General features: G+C 51.9%; 1 protein-coding gene across 5 annotated transcripts in view; it reads left to right on the top strand.

The window, feature by feature from the left end:
* Positions 1-23,388, top strand: part of ARVCF (ARVCF delta catenin family member) — a 54,690-nt gene that overhangs the window by 13,472 nt on the left and 17,830 nt on the right. For 3 of the 5 annotated variants that reach the window (XM_013051350.1, XM_013051352.2, XM_045065324.1), the window contains exon 3: positions 20,038-20,265. The exons of 1 other annotated variant lie outside the window; for it this stretch is intronic. In XM_013051350.1, the coding sequence (XP_012906804.1) occupies positions 20,056-20,265 (210 nt within the window). In that variant the 5' untranslated portion in view covers positions 20,038-20,055. Of the gene's footprint in view, positions 1-17,783; positions 17,805-20,037; positions 20,266-23,388 lie in introns of those variants that run through there. One more of the 5 variants, XM_045065323.1, reaches the window with a different exon arrangement.

Here is a 23,388-nt window from a genome sequence, read left to right as displayed (position 1 = left end):
AGGAGCAGGCATGGAGGGAGAGGCAGGGCTGCAGGGGGAAGTAAGGGCAGTGTGCAGAGTGAGGCAGGGATGCTGAGGTCAGGAGCCAGGCCAGCAAGTACTTGAAGGGCCCAGGTTTAGGCCCTGTTATAGTATGTTCTTTTTTTTTTTTTTTTTTAAGATTTTATTTATTTATTTGACAGAGACACAGCGAGAGAGGGAACATAAGCAGGAGAAGTGGGAGATGGAGAAGCAGGCTTTCCGCTGAGCAGGGAGCCCAATGTGGGGCTGGATCCCAGGACCCTGGGATCATGACCTGAGCCGAAGGCAGACGCCTAACGACTGAGTCATCTGGACACCTCTATAGTATGTTCTAAGTACCCTGGCCACACACTGAGCCTTCTGAGAACTTGAGCCTGGGAAAGGGGCTTTCCTGAAGACACCATGAGGGCCGGTGTGGGTTCTGGGACTCCCGACCCTCCTGCCCCCCCATCAGTTGGCACAGACTACCAGCCTCACCTGTCACCTCCTGTCTGGGATGAGCAGCTTATTGCCACCCGGGGGGGCAGGTGACCTGTCCAGGGCCCCAGAGGATGCAGGGCCATAGCTGGGACCCCAGCTGGGGCAGGGACTTGTATGGGACCAAAATCATCTCCTCTCTTGGGCCTCCCCAGCATGGGGGTGGGGAATTATGATGGGGAAACTGAGGCTCAGCAAGCAGAGCTGGGCCCTGTTCCCAGGCAAGCATATCTTCCCTTTCCAGCTGTCTCAGTGACAGTTCTCTGGCATTTGCCTATCTGCAGGGAGCTATTGGTTATGATGAGATTATTTTAGTATTTGTATTTGAAGAAGTAATTGCGGACATGTCTTTGCCAAACCTTTGAAACAGGGCATTGCTTAATTTTTATGTTTTATTTATTTATTTGACAGAGAGAGAGAGAGAGAGATCACAAGTAGGCAGAGCAGCAGGCAGAGAGAGAAGGGGAAGCAGACTCCCTGCTGAGCAGAGCCCGATGTGGGCCACGATCCCAGGACCCTGAGACCATGATCCGAGCCGAAGGCAGAGGCTTTAACCCACTGAGCCACCCAGGCGCCCCATTGCTTAATTTTTAATTTTGTCTTTAGAAAAGGGCCAGGACATCCAGTGGTAGGGGTGGAGTGGTCAATGCCCCAGAGCATGTTCAGGGAAGGAGGCCATCTGCTGACACAGGCAGCAACCTTGTGCCCTGTGGGAACCCTAGGCCCTTGCATGTCCCCTTGCTCCAGGTGGCTCTGTCCTCTGCTGGGACTCCACTGCCCAGAGCATGAGCATGGTTGATGGGCAGGAGGAGTGAATCTCAGACAAGACCCAGGGCCCAAGAATAGCAGCCTTGGGTAGGGGCAGGGGGCTGGGTGGCCTTGGAGGGGTGTTTGCTGTCCCCTTCCCTGAAGCTAGTGGGGGCTGTTTCAGCCAGGGGAGAGGAAGCCTTTCAGCTGGGCCTGGTTCTCTTGCTCACTCCTTTTTTAAAAAATTTTATTTATTTGACAGAGAGAGAAATCACAAATAGGCAGAGAGGCAGGCAGAGAGAAATGGGGAAGCACACTCCGTGTTGAGCAGGGATTCCCAATGTGGGGATCGATCCCAGGACCGAGGCCATGACCCGAGCCAAAGGCAGAGGCTTAACCCACTGAGCCACCCAGGCGCCCCCTCTTGCTTACTCCTTTAGCCAATATTTATCTGGTTTCCCCCCTGTGAGATCCCCCATGGCCTCAAGGACAAAAGCCACATCTGGTCCCTGTGACACCCGCAGCCCTGCTCCTTGCTGCACCCACCTCCGGACTTGGCAGGCACTGCCTCAGTGAGGGTCTCTCTGGACCTACTCCCTGCATCATTCTAGATGCAGAGATGCTCTCAGCAAGGCAGCATTCTCCTAAGTCTTCAGGAGCCCATGGCAGTCCTTCTCCTGACAATTCTCCAGTTTTTCACAAAAATCGGCCTCCCTATGGAACACGTGCTCGGGTTCCTCAGTGCCGCCTAGGCCTGGGAGGCACAGTACTCTGTTGGTCTAGATGCTGTTTTCTGGCTGTTCGTCCTTGCTTCCTTCTTGTGACAGAAACGAATTGAGTGCCTGCCATGTACCAGATGCTGGCCGGCAACCACTTAGCTCTGGCCTATAACCCAGCAGAGGCCAAGGGGGTCACTTTCCCCATCAACCCCCTCACATTGGGTACCACACGTGGTGGCAGGGGAGGTCTTAGATTTGTTGTAATGTTTGGCCCATGCAGAGGCCTGAGAGCTGGGGACTGCACTTCATAGCATGATCCTGGGCTCACAGGCTGATTTTCTGCATCTTCTCTAAGTCCTGTCCTCTCTGAACTACATCTATGAGAAATTTCTATTTCTGCCATGTCAAAGGTATTCAGAAATGCATTGGTCAGGGGCTCCTGGGTGGCTCAGTGGGTTAAAGCCTCTGCCTTCGGCTCAGGTCATAATCCCAGGGTCCTGGGATTGAGCCCCACATCGGGCTCTCTGCTCCGCAGGGAGCCTGCTTCCTCCTCTCTCTCTGCCTGCCTCTCTGCCTACCTGTGATCTCTGTCAAATAAATAAATAAAAAATCTTAAAAAAAAAAAAAAAAGAAATGCATTGGTCATTTCAATAGGAATCTTGGTTTGGGGACTTAGATACCTGTGTGCTAACTATTTTAGGTTTGTCCTAGTTTATTCATATTCATTCTTTTAAAAAAATGTATTTTGGAATCATTTATGTTGTTGATTTTCTGTTAGTAATTGGGTATTACTCCTGGGAGAGCTTTAGAGATAGAGAACAGGGAGCTTGTTACAAGGATGTTTTAGCATTTTTCATTCAGCCCTGATACACTTGTATTCATAGTCATTCTTTACTGTTTAATAATGAAAGTATTTAAAGCTGTGAATTTGCCTCTTTCCCCCCAGCTTATTGAGATAAAATTGACATATAACACTGTGTGGGATTATGATGCATTGTGATGATTTGGTACATATATGTATTACAAAATGTTTACCACAATAAGATTAGTTAACACATCTTTCATCTCACATAAATTACCATTGTTTTGTTGTTATAATGAGAATATTAAACATAGGAATTTCTCTTATAGCAACTTGTAAGTATATAATCCAATGTTGTCAATTATAGTCACCATGCAGTACATTAGATCCCTGGAAATTACCATATAACTAGAAGATATCTTCCATATCTCCTTTGACCTGCATCTCCCATTTCCCCATCCTTGGCCCCAATAAGCACCATTTTACAACCCATATATTTTTATGTGTGAAGTTTGAATATATATTTCACTGTTTGTAAATAGTCAGCTTTGTATGATTAACATTTATTTATTTATTTATTTGAGAGAGAGACAGTGAGAGAGACCATGAGAGGCAAGAAGGTCAGAGGGAGAAGCAGACTCCCCTTGGAGCCGAGAGCCCGATGTGGGACTCGATCCCGGGACCTGGGGACCGTGACCTGAGCTGAAGGCTGTTGCCCAACCAACTGAGCCACCCAGGCGCCCGATTAACATTTTTTTAAATGATTTCATTTACTCATGAGAGACAGAGAGAGAAAGAGAGAAGCAGAGGCAGAAGGAGAAGCAGGCTCCCCAAGGAGCAGGGAGCCTGAGGCAGGACTTGATCCCAGGACCCCAGGATCATGACCTAAGCCAAAGGCAGATGCTTAACCATCTGAACCACAAGGGTGCCCTGTGTGCTTAAATTTTTATCTTTTTCTACTTATTTAAAAGAATGTTTTGCATATTCTAAGAGCCACAAGATGGCTCTTTTTAAATTTATACTTTTAGGGGTGTGTAGGTGGCTCAGTGGGTTAAAGCCTCTGCCTTCAGCTTGGGTCATGATCCTGGGGTCCTGGGATCGAGCCCTGCATTGGGCTGTCTGCTCAGCAGGGAACCTGCTTCCTCCTTTCCTGCCTACTTGTGATCTCTGTCAAATAAATAAATAACATCTTTAAAAAATAAATAAATAAAAAATAAAAAATAAATTTCTATTTTTACTTGGTAAAATACACCAAATTTACCATCATACCCATTCTTCAAAGTCTCATTCTGTATCACTGGGTATATTCATATTGTTGTACAGCCAACCTCCAGAACTTTTTCATCTTGCAAAATTGACCCTCTGTATCCATTAATGAACCCATTACCCCCTTTCCCCAGCCCCTGGAACCACCATTCTATGTTGTCTTTCTAGGAATGTGACTCATTTAGATGACTCATAAAAGTAGCCCAATACAGCATTTGTCTTTTTATTACTGGATTATTTCACTTAGTATGATTTCTCAAGATTCCTCATGTTACATCACGTGTCAGAATTTCCTTCCTTTTAAGGGTGGAATCATCTTCCATTGATAGTAACATTCCATGATCCGTAAGTGTGTATCACATTTTGTTTATCCATTCATCTGTTGGTAGGCACTTGAGTTGCTTTGCCTTTTGGCTATTGTGAATAACGTTGTTATGAGCTTGAGTGTTAAATACCTCTTCAACACTGCGCTTTCACCTCTTTCGGATATATACTCAGAGGGGGAATTGCTTGGTCATACAGTATTTCTTTTTTTTTTTCAGTGTTTCTATTTTTAACTTTCTGAGGAACCACCATATTGATTTTCTTAGTGCCTGTGCCATTTTACATCCCACCAGCTGTGTCCAAGAGCACCAATTTCTCCACATCCTTACCAAAACCTGCTATTTTGTGTTTTGGAGAGTAGTCATCTAATGGGTGTAAGACAACATTTCACTGTGCTTTTGATTTGCGTTTCCCTAACATTAGTAATATTGGGCATCTTTTCATATACTTGGCCATTTATGTATCTTCGTTAAAGAAATGTCTGCTCAAATCTTTTCCCTGTTTTTTTAACTGGGTTGTTTGTTTGCTGCTGTTGTTGAGTTATAGGAGTTCTTTATGTATTTTGGAAGTTATCAGTCATGTATCAGATACATGATTTACAAATGTTTCTGCCATTCTCTGCATTGCCTTTTTACTCTGCTGATTGTGTCACTTGAACAGAAGTTTTTAATTTTGATAGGGTTCGATTTACCTATTTTTACTTTTCTTGCCTATGCTTTTGGCATCATATTCAGGAAATCATTGCCAAATCCAACATCATAAAGCTTTCCCCCTATGTTTTCTTCTAAGAGTTTTATACTTTCAAGTTCTTATGTTTAGATCTTTGATGCATTTTTAATTTTTGCATATGTTATAAAAGCTTACGACTTTATTCTTTTCCATGTGGATATCCAGTTTTCCTAGCACCATTTGTTGAAAAGACAATGCTTTCCCCCATTGAATGGTCTTGACAACCTTGTAAAAAATAGTTGATTTTATATATATATATGTAAAGATTTATTTTTATTCTGTTCCATTGATCTATTTCTGCCTTTATGCCATGACAACACTGTTTTCATTACTAAAGCTTTGTAATAAACTTTGAAATCAGGAGTGATTTCAGTGAGACCCCTAACTTTGTTCTTTTTTATGATTGTTTTAGCTGTTCAGGATTTTTGAAATTCCTCATGGATTTTAGGATGGAGTTTTTGCTTTCTGTAAAAAATGATTTTGTAAAAAATGATTTTGATAGGGACTGAATTAAATTGGTAGATCACTTTGGGTAATATTGGCATTTTAACAATATCAAGTCTTCCATTCCATACGCATGAAATGTCTTTCCGTTTGTGTATGTAGGTATCTTTAATTTCTTTCAGCAAGGTTTGTAGTTTTCAGTGTGCAAGTCTTTCCTCAACTTAGTTAAGTTTATCTTTCAGTTTTTTGTTCTTCTTGATGCTATTGTAACTGAAACCGTTTTCTTAATTTCCTTTTCAGATTATTCATTGTAAGTGATTTGTTCATTGATTTTTTACCCTACAACTTTACTGGTTTATTAGTTCTGAGAGTGTGTGTGTGTAATCTTTACGATTTTCTGCATTTAAGATCATATTATCTGCAAACAAAATTTCACATTTTCCTTTCCCATTTGGATACCTTTTATTTCTCTCTGTTGCCTTACTGATCTGAGATTTCTAATAGAAGAGGACTTGAACAGAAGTGGCAAAAGCAGCATACCTGTCTTATTCTTTTTTTAAATTTCTTTTCAGCGTAACAGAATTCATTGTTTATGCACTACACCCAGTGCTCCATGCCATACGTGCTGTCCATAATACCCACCACCTGGCTCCCCTACCCTCCCACCCCCTCCACCCCTTCAAAACCCCTCAGATTGTTTTTCGGAGTCCATAGTCTCTCGTGGTTCACCTCCCCTTCCAGTTTCCCTCAACTCCTTTCTCCTCTCCATCTCCCTATGTCCTCCATGTTATATGTTACGCTCCACAAATGAGTGAAACCATATGATAACTGACTCTCTCTGCTTGACTTATTTCACTCAGCATAATCTCCTCCAGTCCCGTCCATGTTGCTACAAAAGTTGGGTATTCATCCTTTCTGATGGAGGCACAATACTCCATAGTGTATATGGACCACATCTTCCTTATCCATTAGTCCGTTGAAGGGCATTTTGGTTCTTTCCACAGTTTGGTGACCGTGGCCATTGCTGCTATAAACATTGGAGTACAGATGGCCCTTCTTTTCACTACATCTGTATCTTTGGGGTAAATACCTAGTAGTGCAATTGCAGGGTCATAGGGAAGCTCTATTTTTCTTTTCTTTTCTTTTTTTTTTTTAAGATTTTATTTATTTATTTGAGAGAGATAGAGAGATCACAAGTAAGCAGGGAGGCAGGCAGAGAGAGAGGGGGAAGCAGGCACCCTGCTGAGCAGAGAGCCCGATGTGGGGCTCGATCCCAGGACCCTGAGATCATGACCCGAGCCGCAGGCAAAGGCTCAACCCACTGAGCCACCCAGGCGCCCCTCTAATTTTTATTTTCTTTTTTTTTTTTTTTTTTTTTTTTTTTTATTTTTTTTTTTTAAAGATTTTATTTATTTATTTGACAGAGAGAGATCACAAGTAGGCAGAGAGGCAGGCAGAGAGAGAGAGAGAGAGGGAAGCAGGCTCCCTGCTGAGCAAAGAGCCCGATGCGGGACTCGATCCCAGGACCCTGAGATCATGACCTGAGCCGAAGGCAATGGCTTAACCCATTGAGCCACCCAGGCGCCCTAATTTTTATTTTCTTAAGGAATCTCCACACTGTTCTCAAAGTGGCTACACCAACTTGCATTCCTACCAACAGTGTAAGAGGGTTCCCCTTTCTCCACATCCTCTCTAACACATGTTGTTTCCTGACTTGCTAATTTTGGCCATTCTAACTGGTGTAAGGTGGTATCTCAGTGTGGCTTTAATTTGAATCTCCCTGATGATTAGTGATGACGAACATTTATTCATGTGTCTGATAGCCATATGAGCATACCTGTCTTATTCTTGATCTTGGGAGAAAAGCTTTAACTCTTTCATTATTGGGTCTGATGTAAGCTGTGGTGTATGTACAATATAATTTGTAGCATATGTAGTATGAAGTCCTTTGTTCTCTATAGCCTTTATCATGTCAATGTATTTCTTTCTATTCCTAGTTTGTTTTATGTTTATATCATAGGAGAATGTTAAATTCTGTCAAATGTATTTTAGGTATCAATTGAAATTATCATCTCCCCCCATTATTTTGTTAATATACAGGGCATTATGTCAGTTAATTTTCATCTGTTGAGCCATCCTTGAATTCAGGAATAAATCCTACTTGGTTTTGGTGTATAATCCTTTGTACTGCTGAATTCAGTAAGCTGGTATTTTGTTGAAAAAAAATTTTTTTTTAATTTTATTTATTTGACAAAGAGAGAGACAGTGAGAGCAGGAACAATACAAGCAGGGGGAGTGGGAGAGAGAGAAGCAGGCTCCCTGCAGAGCAGGGAACCAGATGCTGGGTTCCATCCCAGGACCCTGGGATCATGACCTGAGCCACCCAGATCCCCTTTGTTGAAGAGTTTTGCATCAGTTTTCAGAAAAGGGCTGTTGAAGCATAGTTTTCTTTTATGGCTTTGGTATCAGGGTGATTCCAGCCTTGTAGAATGAGTCAGTATTTCCTTGCTTGTCAATTTTTGGGGATGGTTTGAAGATTAATGTTAACTCCTCTTTGAGTATTTGTTAGAATTCACTAGTGAAGCCGTCTGGTCCTGGGCCTTCATGGGAGGGTTTTGATTACTGATTCATTCTCCCTGCTAGTTAAAAGTCTGCTCAGGTTATGTTTCTTCATGGGTCAGTTTTGGTAGTGTGTGTGTTTTTAGGAATTTGTTCATTTCTTCTAGGTTATGCAATTTGTTGGTGTATAATTGTTCACAATATTCTCTTATAATCTTTTTATTTAAAAATATTATACAGAGTAGAGACATACTGAACACAAGAGAGAGGGTTTTTTTGTGTTATTAATTTTTTTTTATATTTTTCAAGTTTATTTTTAAGCAACTGAATTTGTAAAATTAAGGTAGCTAAAAATGTTCCTTTGTCTTTCTTCATTTTTTTTTCTAGTTTCACTGAGTATAATTGACAAATCTATAAGCTACTTGCATGTCATGGTGATAGAATGGTGATAGAATATACAAATACATTGTGAAAGGGTTCCTGCTGTCTGGTTAATGAACACATCCACGATGTCATAACTTTTGTGAGTTTGTATTGTGTATGTGAGTCTGTGTGTGTGGTGTTTGGGTTTGTTATTATTGCTCTTTTTGACTTGGTTGGATTTTGTTTTGCATTCCATGGATTCATACCTAATCTCCCCTTTTTTTTTCATACCTAGTCTCTTACACTCATCAGTCCACAGATCCACAGATACCCTGAGACGGTAAAAATACTCCCCACAGGCAGCTTGCAAAGGATGGCTAAGGACAGCTGAAGTCCTCGTAAGGCACGCAGAGTATCAGGGCCTTGCTGGAAAATCCATTTCAGCCTCTCAGCAGCCCTTGTTCCCCGAGACATGGGGTCTGGAACTTCTGCCTGTGGTGGGGTGACTCCCAGCTGAAATAATGGGGTTAGCCTGGACTTCTCCAGGCTGTCCAGAGCTCCCAGTGAACCCTCGTTGCTCCCTCCCAGAGAAAGACCCGTCATGTGAATGGCAGATCATGACTCTGAAAATCAGGGAATTTCACCCTGAAGTTTCCTTAAGAAATTTCAGAGCACGAGGTTCACACGTTTTTAGTGATGTTGAGTTAAGGAGGCCAGGCATCTTTTTTTTTTTTTTTTTTAAATTTCATTTATTTATTTGACAGAGAGAGAGATCACAAGTAGGCAGAGCAACAGGCAGAGAGAGAGAGAGGGGGAAGCAGTCTTCCTGCAGAGCCCGACGTGGGGCTTGATCTCAGGATCCTGAGATCATGACCCCAGCCGAAGGCAGAGGTCCAACCCATTGAGCCACCCAGGCGCCCCGAGGCCAGGCATCTTGTTGAACAAAGCTGTCAGCTGTTCCTTGCCATAGGAGTGTCTGCAGCACAAGAGATGGTGAGTGGGCGACAGGATGCACGGTTGACATCTGTGGATGGACAGTGCGGCCTCTCCGGGATGTGGACAGCATCGCGCCATGGAACGTTTGAGGCACCGGGCTGTGCTGGCAGGTCGGGCCAAGTGCACCGCCCTCCCACGCTGCGGAGCTGACCTCAAGCATTTAGTAAATGGGCAGGGTGGGGGGAATCCTCAGCCTAAATGCAATCGTAAAATGGAATGGAATCGTAAATTGCAGAAAGAGATGCATCCAAACTTTTCTGAGCTGGTTTGGAAAGCTTCGATTCCCACCTGTACACTGACAAGCCCACTAGAGGCCTCCTCTCTTGAGGGTGGTGGTGGAGGTTTCTGTTTTGTGGGTGCCACTCTGCTCTTTCTCCCGCAGGGGATTTTTGCGATGTGGTGGTTAGTTTCCACATCTCTTGGCTTCGCTCTTTCATCAGCTGCATGTCATTTTCTGTGGCTTTGGAAGGACTGGCCTGAGTTTGCTTTCTGCTGCCTCCCTGTGTGCAGATTTGCTGTGGGGACCCCCTGTCTTGCCCTTTACCGCCTCTGCCCCTGCTTTCTTTAAGTCTCCACGGGGGCCTCACCATTTGTGATCACGCCTTTCCTCTGTGGTCTGTTCCCAGTTCATTGGTTCAACACCGTCTTCCATCTTTGGAGGACACATGTCGGCCATTCCCTAGTACTTGCCCTCATAAGTGTGCTAAATACGAGTTAGCCAAGAGCCACTCCCTCAGGTCCTCCAAAGGCAGGAGGATTTGCCCTGGGTGCTGGTGTGCTGTGGGCAGCTCTGTGCTGGTTGGGTGCCTCTGTCCAGGGTCTGTGGCCCAGCCACCCTCACCCGTCACAGACAGGCTTTGGTGTGGACCCGAGGCTGGAGCCATGTGCAGACTGGATGTCTCAGACAGGCCTGGCCTCTGAGGTCCTGATGGGGGGCAGCCCATCAGGCTCCTGATGGGGAGTTCAGGACAGGAACGGGGTCTGCATAGGACGCTGATCCTTACCAGGAGCCACAGTGGCTACGGAGCACTCATCCTCCCTTCCCCTCCCGCAACAAGGACCTGGCAGGACCTTCGGGCCACCCACCACCCGTTGTCCACTGGGGCAAGTGAGGTCCATGGGGCAACTGTGGTTGAGTGGGCAGTGGGCACACCGCATGGCTGGTGTGGGTGTCCTATGGGGGCATCATCCCTCCCTGTGTGCATGTGCATGTAGGGGTGGCTGCCACATGTGCCTGCAGGTGAGTTTTGGGAGGTCCCCAAATGATAGGCCTCCCTCCTGCAGTGCTCCCACTGCCTCTGGGCAGGGAGGGGACAGAGACAAAGTCAGCTCCCTGGAGGCTCTCCTGGTATGTGTGGGAGGAGCCAGAGGAGACCCTAAAGTCTGTGCTTGGTGGGGGTGAGGTGGAGCCCCCTGCCCTTTCCCACTGAGTCATTTGCATGTAAAAGGGAGGAGTTTGTTACTGGCGGGAGGTTGGTGGTGTCTGGACTTGTTGCCATGGGCACTCATGAGCTTCGAGCAGCTGAGCTGGCTCCCAGCCTGGAGAGGGGGTTAGGAGCAGCAAGGCTGGTGTCCAGCTAAGCTTCTGGAAGGGAAAGATGTGCCTGGGGGCCCAGGAGAAGCCAGAGCTGGCTGTGGTCACCTGCTTGTTGGCCCTGGGCAAGAGCAGACTAGGGGGGACCTGGCCCTTGGATGCTGCCAGCCAGGAGCAAGGCTGGAAGGGCCTGGAACCTCCCTCCCCAGGGCGGACCCTGCTCTCTCGCCCACACTCACCTCTGACCCATCCAGAACCGGATGGCCACAGCCATCCCACCTGTGCCCACGGCAGCTGGAGGGCCTTCCTGCCACCTGTGGAGCTTGTTGGCCCTATCCCAGGTGCTGGGCCATGGGTGCTGTGCTGGCAAAGCCTCGTGGAGTCTCCGTGCTTGAGTCCCCAGTGTTGTTCCTGAGGAGTAAGGGAAGGAGTGGCCCATTTCTGGACCCATCTCATTCTTCCCAGGGAACCTCTTTCTGGAGGCTGAAGCCAATCCTGCTGAGCCCCAGGCCCCATCTCCCTGGATGGCAAGAACCTGGGCTGGTCTTTGTTGGAAGCCCCCTTTGCTAGAGGTCCCCCCTCATCTGCTCCCTCCCAGGGCTGTGGTGAGAATTGACCTGGTATTGCTGATTTTGGTCCAGTGCAGGCATACTGGTGCCCACAAACAGCAGGCAGGAATGTGATGGGAAAAGTAGGCAGGGAGGGTGAGGCGAGGGAGTTAGGGGGTGCTTATTGACTCAGAGGGGCACCACCGTGTCAGGGTTGGCCCCTTGGCAGCCTCCCCAGGACCTGCGTAGATCTACCCACAAAGGGACTGATCTCTCCCGGGGCCAGCTCTGCCTCGTGCTGCTGCCCCAGGGGCCATGACCCCCACCCCAGCGGCTTAGTTAGCAAAGCTGCCGTGGGTCAGGCTGAGGTTGCTTGGGGAGGGCTGCCGGGCAGGGCGCCCAGCATGCAGGGGCACTGCCAAGTGCCTGGTCAGCAGCCATCAGGGTAGCAGGGACCCGCTGGATGGGATGGGGAGGGTTTCCAGGGCTGGGCGTCTGGTAGGGTGAGCGAGGCCCCTGATGGGGCAGGCTTGCTGGCGTTGGGGGAGGAGTTCTCTGTGCTGGGCTCCGACACCAGGTCCGCATTGCTCTCAGGTTCTCCTCTTGTCCAAGTCTGTCTTGAGGATGTGGCTGCAGCAGGCCAGCCCCAGACCACAACTCAGGGCCAGCTGCATTCTCCCCCGGGGGAAGGCAGGCAAAGATGGGGACTCCTTGCAGCAGGGGAAGCCAGGCGAGAGAAGCAGGGGATAGCGAGCTGGGGTAGGTCTGGGTGCCATGCGCAGCCCCCTTAGTGGACCTGGTGCCAGACTTGCTGTCATTGGACCTGTTCACCCCCCAAGGACTTCCTATACCCAGTTCCCACTGGGTCCTGAGCCTGGCTTGGTTCCCATCAGGTGGGAGTTATCCCCACTGCCTGTCCCTTTTCCTCTTATCTAGGTGAGCATGTTTCTTCTCAAATTGATGGGAAAGTTTTGGAAATCCCCCAGACTCTAGCAGGCAGCCCTGGGGCTCCTCCCAGGGACCCTTCTGTGGGCAGCTAGGGCAGGTGGCACTGGGTGTGTGTGTTGGCGGGGGGGGGGGGGAATTGGTCCCAGCTGCTAATCAACAGACTTTGCCACCCTAGCTTCCTTGGCTGTACAACCCAGAAGGAGAGTGACTGGGCCGAGGGGCCCTGCCTCACCCCCCAAAGGCTTATTGGCCACAGGCTCCTAGGGACTGCACCTCTACTGCCCCTCAAAGGGGCTTTGTGCCACCACAAAGAGGCTCTGTCCCTCACTGAGAAGCCTGGGTGTTGCCATGGTGACAGAGGGGGCCAGGAAGAAGGGGGTCCACCGTCTTGGGGGGAAAGGGCGTTCCTAGCGTACACAGGCCAGGAGCCAGCGTGGGTGACTGCTGCACTTGCCTCCCTGCCACCCTTGGCCTGGCCTGGCTAGACAGCCTTCCAGCTGTGCTTTAGTGGGGCTTTCAGGACGCTTCATGGACACCTTGGCCCCTTGATAGGGGCTGAGCTCCCAGGCTCTGGTGCCAGTCAGATCTGTCTGCTTGTGGTCCCAGTCTGGCTTTGAGGCTCAGCCCCCTCCTCGGGAATGCCTTGGTTCCTATGCCTGCCCCAGGGTAGGGTAGGGTGGGACTCTGAGCCTGGGTCCTCAGAACTGGCCCAGCCAAGCTGCTCTGCTGTCCTTGAGATGGAGTGGGGGATGGGAAGAATGTGAGCCTCTGCTGGAAGGGTTGAGGGGAGGCCACTCAGGGGATCTCGGTGGCATTGACCTTGGAAGCAGCCGGCCAGCCCACCTCAGACAGTAGGATACTCTGGGGCTTGACCCCTCCCTTGCTCCCCAGTTTCGCCTGTCATGGCTGAGGTAGAGTGGGTGGGCTGCTGGTGCAAGTAGAGAGGGCACTGTGACTGCCAGCCCCTACCTTCCCTATCTGGAGCTCCACAGCTCCCCAGCCCTGGGGACCTTGGGGTGTCCCTGGGCTGGCTGCTACAGGGACGGCCGAGGAGGTGAATCCTCTTTGCCCACACCCCACACTTGGAGCCTGCAAGGTATCACTGTGGGGCTGTGGCTGCAGCTGGAATGTGAGTCTGCTACTGGAGGGATAGCAAGGGGGCTCCCCTGAACCCCAGCTTGGGACCTGGGGGAGAGCTGTCCATCCCCATCCCATGAGTTCTTGTTTGTTTGTTTGTTTTTGTTTTTTGTTTTTAAAACAAGCTGTGGCCAGTTTTATTAAGGAAAAATTCTGCGTGATATACTTTTCACCAGTCTGTTCTGGCATGCTTCTAATGGTATCAGAATCACTTGGATCAATGATACTCTGTAGTACCTCCCACATGCTGTACCCCATTCAGTGTTATTGCCACTGTAGTGATGGACACCAGTGGCCAACATGGCGTAGTATTCTATTTCAGATTTCCTCAAGGCTGGGCAGTTGTTGGCGAGGATGACCAGCTTCGTTTTGCCAGCAGGAAGAGAGTGAGAGAGGAGGAAGCAGGCTCCCTGCTGATCAGAGAGCCCGATGTGGGACTTGATCCCGGGACCCCGAAATCATGACCTGAGCCGAAGGCAGCGGCTTAACCCACTGAGCCACCCAGGTGCCCCCAAAGTCTGCTCCAGCACGTACTTTCCACTTTTCATAATGAGCTGGAACCTAGAGTTGATTAACTCCAGAGGCTTTTTGGTCTTCTTTTTTTTTTTTTTTTTTTTTTAAAGATTTTATTTATTTATTTGACAGAGAGAAATTACAAGTACACTGAGAGGCAGGCAGAGAGAGAGAGAGAGAAGGAAGCAGGCTCCCTGCTGAGCAGAGAGCCCGATGCGGGACTCGATCCCAGGACCCTCAGATCATGACCTGAGCCGAAGGCAGTGGCCCAACCCACTGAGCCACCCAGGCGCCCCGGCTTTTTGGTCTTCTTTGCGGCCACCATCTTCCTGCCTCAGGTGTGGGACGGCCCCAACCAAGAGCAGCCGCCACAATGGCCAGGAGAGAGAAAGGGCTCCATCCCATGAGTTCTGACAGAGGCAGTTCCCAGGGAACCAAGGAGACTCTGGGAGTGCCTCAGTTGGCACAGGGAGCAAGTGTCTGTAACCTGTCCCAGTGGGAATCTTGGGCCACCCCTTTAGGTGCTTCTGGTGATGGCTCCCTGTAGCTCAGGCCTCCCACCAAGGAGGGGCAGCAGCTGGGATATTCACCTGTCTCTGCCTGCACCCCCGCCAGAGCGAGGCCTGTCTGCCATGTCTGGCTGATACTCCCAGCTCTAGACTCTCAGTTCCCAGACCTCAGGCACTCTGGGTCCCCACAAGTGTCCTTGCCTTGACTTGACCCTGAGCCTCCTTCATCAGTACCACCATAGCCCCTGGCCCTTCTGGACCACCTGCCCAGCAGCGCACCTGTCCTGGGGCTAGGTAGCACTGCCATGGACCTGGCCTGCACTTGACCTAGGATACCCCAGTGGCACAGGGGAAGAGCCCCCCCCCCCGATTGTTCTCCTTGCACATGCAAGTCGTCCTCCATATGATGATCAGATGTGTGCTGGACAGCCTGGGGGCAGGTCACTAAGGGGCCATCTATCCCACACCCGCCCCCACCAGGGAATCTGGTCCCTTGCAACAGGGGTGCCTCCTCTGCTGGGAGAATCTAATTTCCAGGCTGAATCCAATTACCATTCTGTCCCTGGAAATCCTTCTGCTTTCCTCAGCCCACAGGTGGCACTGCCTTGGCCCCTGGGGAGCTGAATTCCCAGGCCGCATCCTTCACTTGTCTGCCTGCTGGGACAGGCAACTGCTTTTCCGTCTCTTCCTTACCTTCAGCTGTAGCAGGAACTAGGCCCCTCCCTGAGCCCTGGCAACACCGGTGGGTACAGAACTCTGCCACCTAGACCTGAGGTGCTTCTCCCTATAGTCTTTCCACAGGGCGTGGGATCACTTGCTGTTTTCCACGGTCATTGCTTTGCATCTTACATCTCTGGCCACATTGCTCGTTTATGGCCTTTACTCAATTGGAGTTGGGGTTCTGGTTTTTCCTTATGGATTTGCAAGTGTGCTTTATAGATGAAGGGTGTCACTTTACTGCTGGGTGTCACAAAGACTTGATGTCCATGTGTTGATTGTCTTTTCGTTGTCTTTATATCTTTTTCTCCTGCTTTCTATTTTGGAAAATTGCAAATGCACAACAGTAGAGGGGCTGGTGTGATGCCTCCCTAGGCGCCCCTCACCAGCTTCTGCCGTGATGAAGTCAAGGTCTAGAAGTAAAGCCATTGCCTTTCATCTGAAATGCTCTCCGCATATGTTACTCTAAATGGTGTCCCTTCAAAAACAAAACCACCTTAAACCACAGCATGTGACGCTGTTTTGCGAGGATGTACAGAAATGCTTTGTTCTTATAAAGCTGAGCTGGTCTGTCTTTCCTTGGCAGTTTGTCCCACTGCTTTGAGGGTAAGAATAGCCTTGTCCCGCCCAGACACCCCAGCCTTACACTGACCTCCAAGCAGCACTGCGGTCCTGCTGGGTTTGGACAGACGTGGACTCTGCCCTGTGTGAACTCCCCGGCCCTGGCCGCCTCCAACGGTGGCCCAGTGCCCATCCTTGTGGGCTGACCAGAGGCTATCCCTGCAGCTGTGGGCACTGTCTGATCATAGTACGGGTGACAGGGTAAAGATGGGCCCCCATGAAGCCTGGCCAGCAGTGTTTGGAGCAGGTCTTCATGCTGGCAGTGTGGAGACATGACGCCCTCCTGGGCAAAGAGGGCCTTGGAACCACCAGGCCAGGGTTCTGCTGCTCACACCACTTCCCTATCTAGGTGGAGGGTGGTGGGTGGGGGGTGGGAGGAGCAGAATGGGTTTCAATCAGTGGCCAGTCCTCTCTTCCTGCTCTTGGGGACAACTGGCAGTGGGCCAACAGATGGCTGATGAGGAGTCGGGACTGGAGCCCAGGCCTCTGGCCTGCCTCCCCCTGCCGGCCTGACCCTTAGGAAATTCCTCTAATTCCTCAACCCAGATTGGACTCAGGCCCCATAATTTGATTTTCTGGAGCAGGGTTTGGCTCAACTCCTCGTGAGGAAGAATGTCTGGTTCAGCAGGAAGACGTCAAATGTGGGTTTAGGTTTTGGGGGAAGGATCAGCGTCTTCCCCTAGCTCCTCTGGTGGTATCTTTGCTTTCCTGATAGACCCAAGTGTTGGCCACAGTTGTGCCACAGAGTGCTCAAGCTCCATGCTCCCCCTGCCTAGCAGCATTTCAGAGCCTTGTTCTTATCTACCTGCGCACCCATTCATCCACCCATCTGACTCTACCCACCCACTTCCAACCTACTCATTCACCTGCCCATCTGACTCCATCCACCGCCATCCTCTCGCACAACCACCTGCCTACTCACCCTCCTATCCATTTCCCCATCCATCTTGCCTCCTGTCCTTTCATCCCTTCATCCACTCAGCAATCTATCTACCTGGGGTCACTGGTGGGATGTCCAAGCAAAGGTAGGTTTACCCCAGGTTCACTGCCTTCATTCCTATCCGGGGTCAGTGAGACTGGGTCTCCACTGCATGTTGGTTCCTGGGCTGTCGGGTGTGGTGAGAAGCAGCCTCCATCAGGGACTGCAAAGCCAGTCCAAAGCCAAAGCTGGGATCTGGCTGAGGGTTGTGAGGGCTCTGCCTGATGGGCAGTGTGGAGCCCTTGCCAGGTGAATGGAAGCTGTGGTAACCCTGGCCAGAGAGGAGAGCAAGGGTCAGCAAAGACCCCCACAAGCATGGTGCTTCCCTGCTGGCCTCAGGCCCTGCCCAGGATTGGGCCCCTCCCTGATGTCCCCCTGGGGATGATGTCTTTAAAGTTTCATGGTCCATCTTAAAAATTCATGCATAGGGGTGTCTGGGGATCTCAGTCCATTAAGCAACTGCCTTTGGCTCAGGTCATGATCCCAGGGTTCTGGGATAGAGCCCCGAGTCTGTCCATCAGGCTCCCTGCTCAGCAGGGAGTCTGCTTCTCCCTCTCCTGCCCCTACCCTCCTGCTTGTGTGTGTGTGCACTTGTGCTCTCTCTCTCTTTCTCTCTCTCTCTCTCAAATAAATAAAATCTTTAAAAAACTCATGTACAGTTTGCTTTTCATGTCATCACATATTTATTGTTTTAATATTTTGAGTTACCATCAGAAAAGCCGCCCTCTGGAGCACTGGCTTGGCTCGCCTGTGCCCACACACACTCCTATGCGCAGCCGTACACCGCGGAACCAGGAAGGCCACCACGTTAGGACCTTGCATACCCTAGGCCTGTCCTCAAGGCCACTGAGGTGAGGAGGCTGTGGACTACAGGCCCAGCATCCTCCCCACTTACAGGCAGAGAGAGGGGTGCACCCTCGGGCTGGGGCACAGAGCCTGGGCCCCAGACCCAGAGTCTTTGGTCTTCATGGATGACTACAGGGTATTCTTCCTCCAAGCCAGCTGGCGTTTGGGGGTGTCTCCTGGGAGACACACAGTCATTTAGCTCCAGCTGAGAGAACTGGGCAATGGGAAGGTCATTGTGGGGTTGCTCCCTGTAGCCTTAGATTTCTGGGCCTCTTGCTGGCCCCCAGCCAGAGTAAGTGGGCTCCCTTTATGGGGGGGGTTCCTTGGACCCCAGAGCTGGAACATGCTGGAAGGCCCAGGGCAGTGGAGCTGGAGGCTGGGGCTGCCCGTCCCCTGCTGTCCCCTAGGCCTGGTCTGAAGGGGAGCCTGAAGTCAATCAGGAACCCATGTCTCGGCACAAGGAAGGAGGAAAGTCACCTAGGTACAGGGCTCACAGATGTCCTGATCCCAGCCTCCCAGGGCCTTGAGACCCGTGCTGCGACCAAGGACTCGAGTGACCCGGCTCCATCCCCTGCCCCACCTTGGGCTGCCCCCCAGGGAGGAAGACCCCACCGTGCCTACTTGGGGCCACCAGGCTCAGTCCTACTCTACTGTTGGGTGGTACCAGCTGTGGGGGTGCGTGCTTCTGGGGCCCCTACCCAGGTAGCGGTGGGTATGCCCAGGAGGCTGTGTGCACACAGCAGTGGACATGCCATGCTCTTTGTCCCTTACTCCTTGCTGGCCCCAGAACCCAGTCTATACTTTCCTCAACCCCTCTGCCACACGCCTCCCCTCCCCCCAAGATGGTCACCGCCTCTCCCAGCCCAACATGCTGACTTGCTGCCCCTCTGCTGGGTCACGCTGACAGTTTTCTTTGTGTGGCAGGTGTTGAGGAAAATGAAGCTTAGCTTCTGGGACCTATGCTGGCCTCTTGCTTCATGGGGCCTGGTTTCCCCAGCTTCAGAGTGGGCTGGGCTCCATGGTGTCTTGAACTCTGTGTCCACACATGCCCCCCAACCCTGTCCCTGGCTCAGTTGGTACCAGTGGCCAGGCCCAGCACCGACCCCTCCTTTCTAGGGTTCTGTTCTTGCAGCTGGCCCTCTGAGAGTATTGCCTACTGCACCATGTCTCTAAGTTCAGGCCCTGTGCTGTGAAGGGGCCCTGGGGCCGGTCGAGTCAGCCTCAGCAGGCTGGTGTGGGCTGGGCCAGGAGGAGGCCCTGAGCAGTGCTGGGCATCGCACCGCACCCCGAGTGCCTAGCCATGTGGTCTCATGGCCCGCACCCCACCTGCTGGCCTGTTGTTGTGAGCGGGTCTGTGCTCCATATCCTTCCCCTGCTTCTTGTTGCTCACGAAGAGCACATAGGCTGGGCTGCCAGGGAGCCAGCAGCGAGGAGAGTGCTGGTGTGTGGCTGCAGCTGCTGAGTCCCTGCTGCCCCTTCCCACACTCCTGGGGCTCTCCCTACAGATGGGGCTTTACATGCCTGGGGCCCTGCCCTCCACCTTCCCTCCTTATCCAGTATGAGCTGCATGGGCTGCTTCTGAGTTCAGAATCTCAACCAGATTTTTACTCTGTCATGCGGGTAGATAGCACTCTTGTCCCCAGCCAGTGTGGCTGTGAGTGGAGGCCTACCTGCTGGTCTGTAGGCCATTGTCATCCCCTCACCTGCCTAGGGGTCCTGCCCGCTTGGTGGCTGTGGAGTGCCTTCTCTCTCCCTCCCCACGGGGGCACCAGCTCTGCCACACGAGCTGTTGTGGGCCCTACCTTCTCTGGGCCGGAGCACTGCCTCCATGAGTTGGGCCTGTGCTGGCCCCATGAGGTTGGGATGAACCGGCATGCGCTGTGGGCAGCAGAGGGCCTGGGTGGTCTGAGAGGTGGTCATACCAGCTCTTCCTACCCTTCCCTTCCCAGAGGGCCCTGGATGCTCGCGGTCAGTGGTTCTGCTGGGCCTGGCAGGAAGCAGGGGCTCCCAACTCAGAGCCCCACACTCTGCAAGGAGGGAGCTGGCTGCTTCCGGCCTGTCTCGGATTAATGGCTTTTAATTTAGAATTTAATCAATGCAGCTTCTCTCTGAAGAGCTGGATGCTCTGGTCTGGGAGTGAGTCATATGATCTGTGAGTGGGTTGGGCAAGAGGCCTATGATGGCCTCTCTAGGCCTCTGTCCTGGCTCCACCTTGACCTTGCTCTGCTTTGCCTGCAGCCTGCTGGCATCCTGGTCATGGAGGACTGCAACATGCACTCAGCTGCCAGCATCCTGGCCTCGGTGAAAGAGCAGGAGGCCCGCTTTGAGCGACTGACGCGAGCTCTGGAGCAGGAGCGGCGCCATGTTGCCCTGCAGCTGGAGCGTGCCCAGCAGCCCAGCATGGGCAGTGGTGGTATGGGCAGTGGGCAGCCCCTGCCAATGGCCTGGCAACAGCTGGTCCTGCAGGTAACACCCCATGACTCTGGAAGGGTGGAAATGGTCAAGTAGGGGAACAATCAAGGGGCCTTGGTGGACCACAAGCCAGTATTGGATGACTTATTGCAAGATATCTTGGGGCCTCTGAAGAGGGGAGGAAAGTGGGATCCCAAGGGGACTGGAAGCCTCACTTGGGTGTACAGGGCACCCTGTGATGAATGGGCAGGACATAGCCCAACCCTCCAAATGGCACCCTCCACTCAAGTGAGTCCTCAGAGCCCAGGTAGCTGGGCCAGGTCTATTCTGGGCAGCTCAGCAGTCACTCTGGTGACACTGAGGGTTTTGCCAGCCCTGGAGTCTGCTTGCCATGATATCCTCCTTTGTCGCATGCATCAGTGAGTCAGCCCGAGGGGAAGACTTGAGCAAGGCTCTGGGGTCTGCCTACGGCTCAGAGGGCTACCTAGAGCCTCAGTTTCTCCACCAGCCAATGCCCTTAAACTGGGCTCAGGCTCCTGCTCAGCCCCAAGAGGCGTGAAGCCCTGTCTGCTCTGTGGCCAGGCCCTAAGCATATGGCCTGGACTCCTCCTTCCGGCCACTGTATCCCAGTACCTAACCTACGGATGAAACACAAGAGCATCTGGTTTATGGAGAAGGAGGGACAAAACAAGAAAACGGGGGAGGCCTGGAGTTCGGTGTGATTTTTCAGTGCATATTACTGACTGAGGGACAAGGCAGGGGCTGGCAAGGCACATCACAGGAGCTCCTATCACAGGAGCCAGGAGAAGGAGGGCCCTGCGTGGGAGTCCACTCTACAGACCTCCCACTATTGCTCCTCCTCACTACCAGATCCAGAGGCTGGTGGCAGGGGGCGCAACCTACTTAGTCTCCTCACAGGGTGATCCTAGAGGGCTCTCCCAGTTGTGGTCTGCTTCTCTGGCTCAGCTACCTGAGCAGGAGTAGCACCATTGCTCTCCTAAACCTGGCAGCCAGACCTCCTCCCAGTATATCCCCCAGCACCTGCTCTCATCACTGGGCCCCTACTCTAGGCAACCAGACAGGCTCTTGGCAGCGTGGGGCAACCTGTACCTATATGGCTGGAGAGAGAGGGAGCAATGTATCAGTCTCCGTTGAGACTGACTCAGTTGGGCCTGACTCTGCCTGGCCAGGGCACGTGGGGCTCAGAAAGCAGCAGCCCATGTCGGGACAGGGGACCTGGCACGTGACCTTCCCCCCCCCAAGACCGTTGATGGTCTCATCTGTCAGTGGGCAATCCACCTACACAACCCAGCGTGGTATACAGTCAAAGCCAAAAACGTGTCTCTAGAGGGCCCGTACGCACCAGCAGTCCCCACCATTGGGAAACTATCTTTCCAAGCCTTGGGTGCTGAGGTGGGCCAAGGAGCCAGTTCTCAGGAGCCCAGGACTGAGGCAAGGTGGGTCCAGGTGCAAGAGCCCACCCCCACCATCCCCTGGATCTCAGGCACCCCAGAGGCTGAGGCCTGCACCCCCAGATGTGGGGAGTGGAATAGCCCAGCTGGGCCACATGGGGACAGTGACAGTCAGTGACTTTAAGGCCATCCTTCAGGCGCCAGGCCCTCTTCCAAGCTCTCCCAGGCCGGAAAGGGCTTTAGCCTCCAACCCAGAGGGCGCTGCTGAAGGTCGGTGCCCCCACAGTGCCCCCATAGCCTGGACCTGCCCCGGCCTCTTGGGGCCTGTGGACTAAAGACTTAAGGCTGTGACCTCTCCCCGCCCACTGTCCTCCTGGCCTATCCTTAGTTTTCTGTCTCTGGGGAGGAGATGGTTTTCTCAGGGCAAGATTGGAGAGAGCCTGTGTTCCCAGGGCTGGGGGTGGACTGGCAGGTCTGATGGGACATTGGGGGAGGCGGGGCCACATCCGCTGACCAGGGCTAGCAGCCCTGATCCCAGAACTGCTTCCCAGATTTGTCTCAGCAGGAGATGCCTAGTGACCTACCTGCTGGGCCCAGGGCTGCCTGGAGCTGGTCTTCAGGGTTAGAGCTGGGGTCTGTGAAGCTCAGGGCCAGTGGCGAGGCGGGTCACTGGGACTAAGTGGGGTTGAGAGGGGTAAGGGGTTGAGAGGCCAGGGGCTACTGCTGTGTTCCCCAGGCTGCAGCGCTGTCCTGGCCACCTTCCTTTAATCCTCCAGCAGGAAGAGCTCCCGGCTCCAAACACTTGGCTAGAGCAGGGCCAGCCTTCAAGCAGTGTGTGTGTTTGTGTGTGTGGCTGGGGAGATGTCTTTAGGGACCTGGCCAGCCCCAGGTTAGGCTGAGGTGGGTTTGTGGCTGGGGTACTAGCATCTGGTGAAATTAGGGAGAAGGCAGAAGCAGCTGAAATGTAAGTTCCCTCAGGGCAGTCCAGTCCTCTTGCTGCTGTCCCTGTTCCAGGTGGCTCCCTGTGGGGTTGCCAAGGATGGAAGATAATGGGGCCAGTGGTCAGGGCAACTCAACCCTGTGCAGATGGGGGAAACGAAGGCTTGGAAGGACATGTAGCCAACACTCAGAGGTGCCTGAGCATGCTGGCTGCATGCAAGAAGGGTAGCCCCGGGGCGGGGGGGGGGGGCGCTGGATTTTCTGCATGGGGTCTGGGGCAAAGCAGAAGGGGGGCAGGAAGCCAGGAGCCTTCCTCTCTTGCCAGACCCATGGAACCTCCTTGCACTGCCCCTTTCCCTTATTCATCTCAGAGCCTAGTTTCCTTATCTGTGATACAAGAGCTGTTGGCTTGCCTTTGTGGGGTATGACCCAAGAAGGCTCCAGAGCCCAGCCCAGCCCTTCTGGGTCTGCATTTCCATCCAGCACCACCAGACTCTCTGGGGCGTGGCTGTACCTTCATTCCTGCCTGGTTTGGAAAAGTCCTGATTAACCAACCAGCCACTGTGACATCACTCCCCCACACCCCCATCGGCTTCTGAGTGCATCAGAAGTATGGAGGAGAGAGGGTCTGTGGCCCTCTTGGCGTTGGGAGCATTCACCCAGAGTCACCCAACTGCTGAGCACCCCACAACCACTCTCACCTATTTGATCTGCTCTGACACCCCTAAGAGTGTGGGGGAAACCCTGAGCCTCTGTGTCTTGATGGGGAGAACCCAAGACAAAGTGGATCAGTGCCAGGTCCATCTGGCAGGCCCCAGCTGAACTT

Source organism: Mustela putorius, unplaced genomic scaffold, assembly GCF_011764305.1.
Source record: "Mustela putorius furo isolate JIRA1106 unplaced genomic scaffold, ASM1176430v1.1 tig00003858_pilon_pilon_pilon, whole genome shotgun sequence".
In the NCBI taxonomy this organism is placed as follows: domain Eukaryota; kingdom Metazoa; phylum Chordata; class Mammalia; order Carnivora; family Mustelidae; genus Mustela; species Mustela putorius.
The sequence above is the reverse complement of the archived record's forward strand: the minus strand, read 5'-3'. Positions and strand labels throughout refer to the sequence as shown.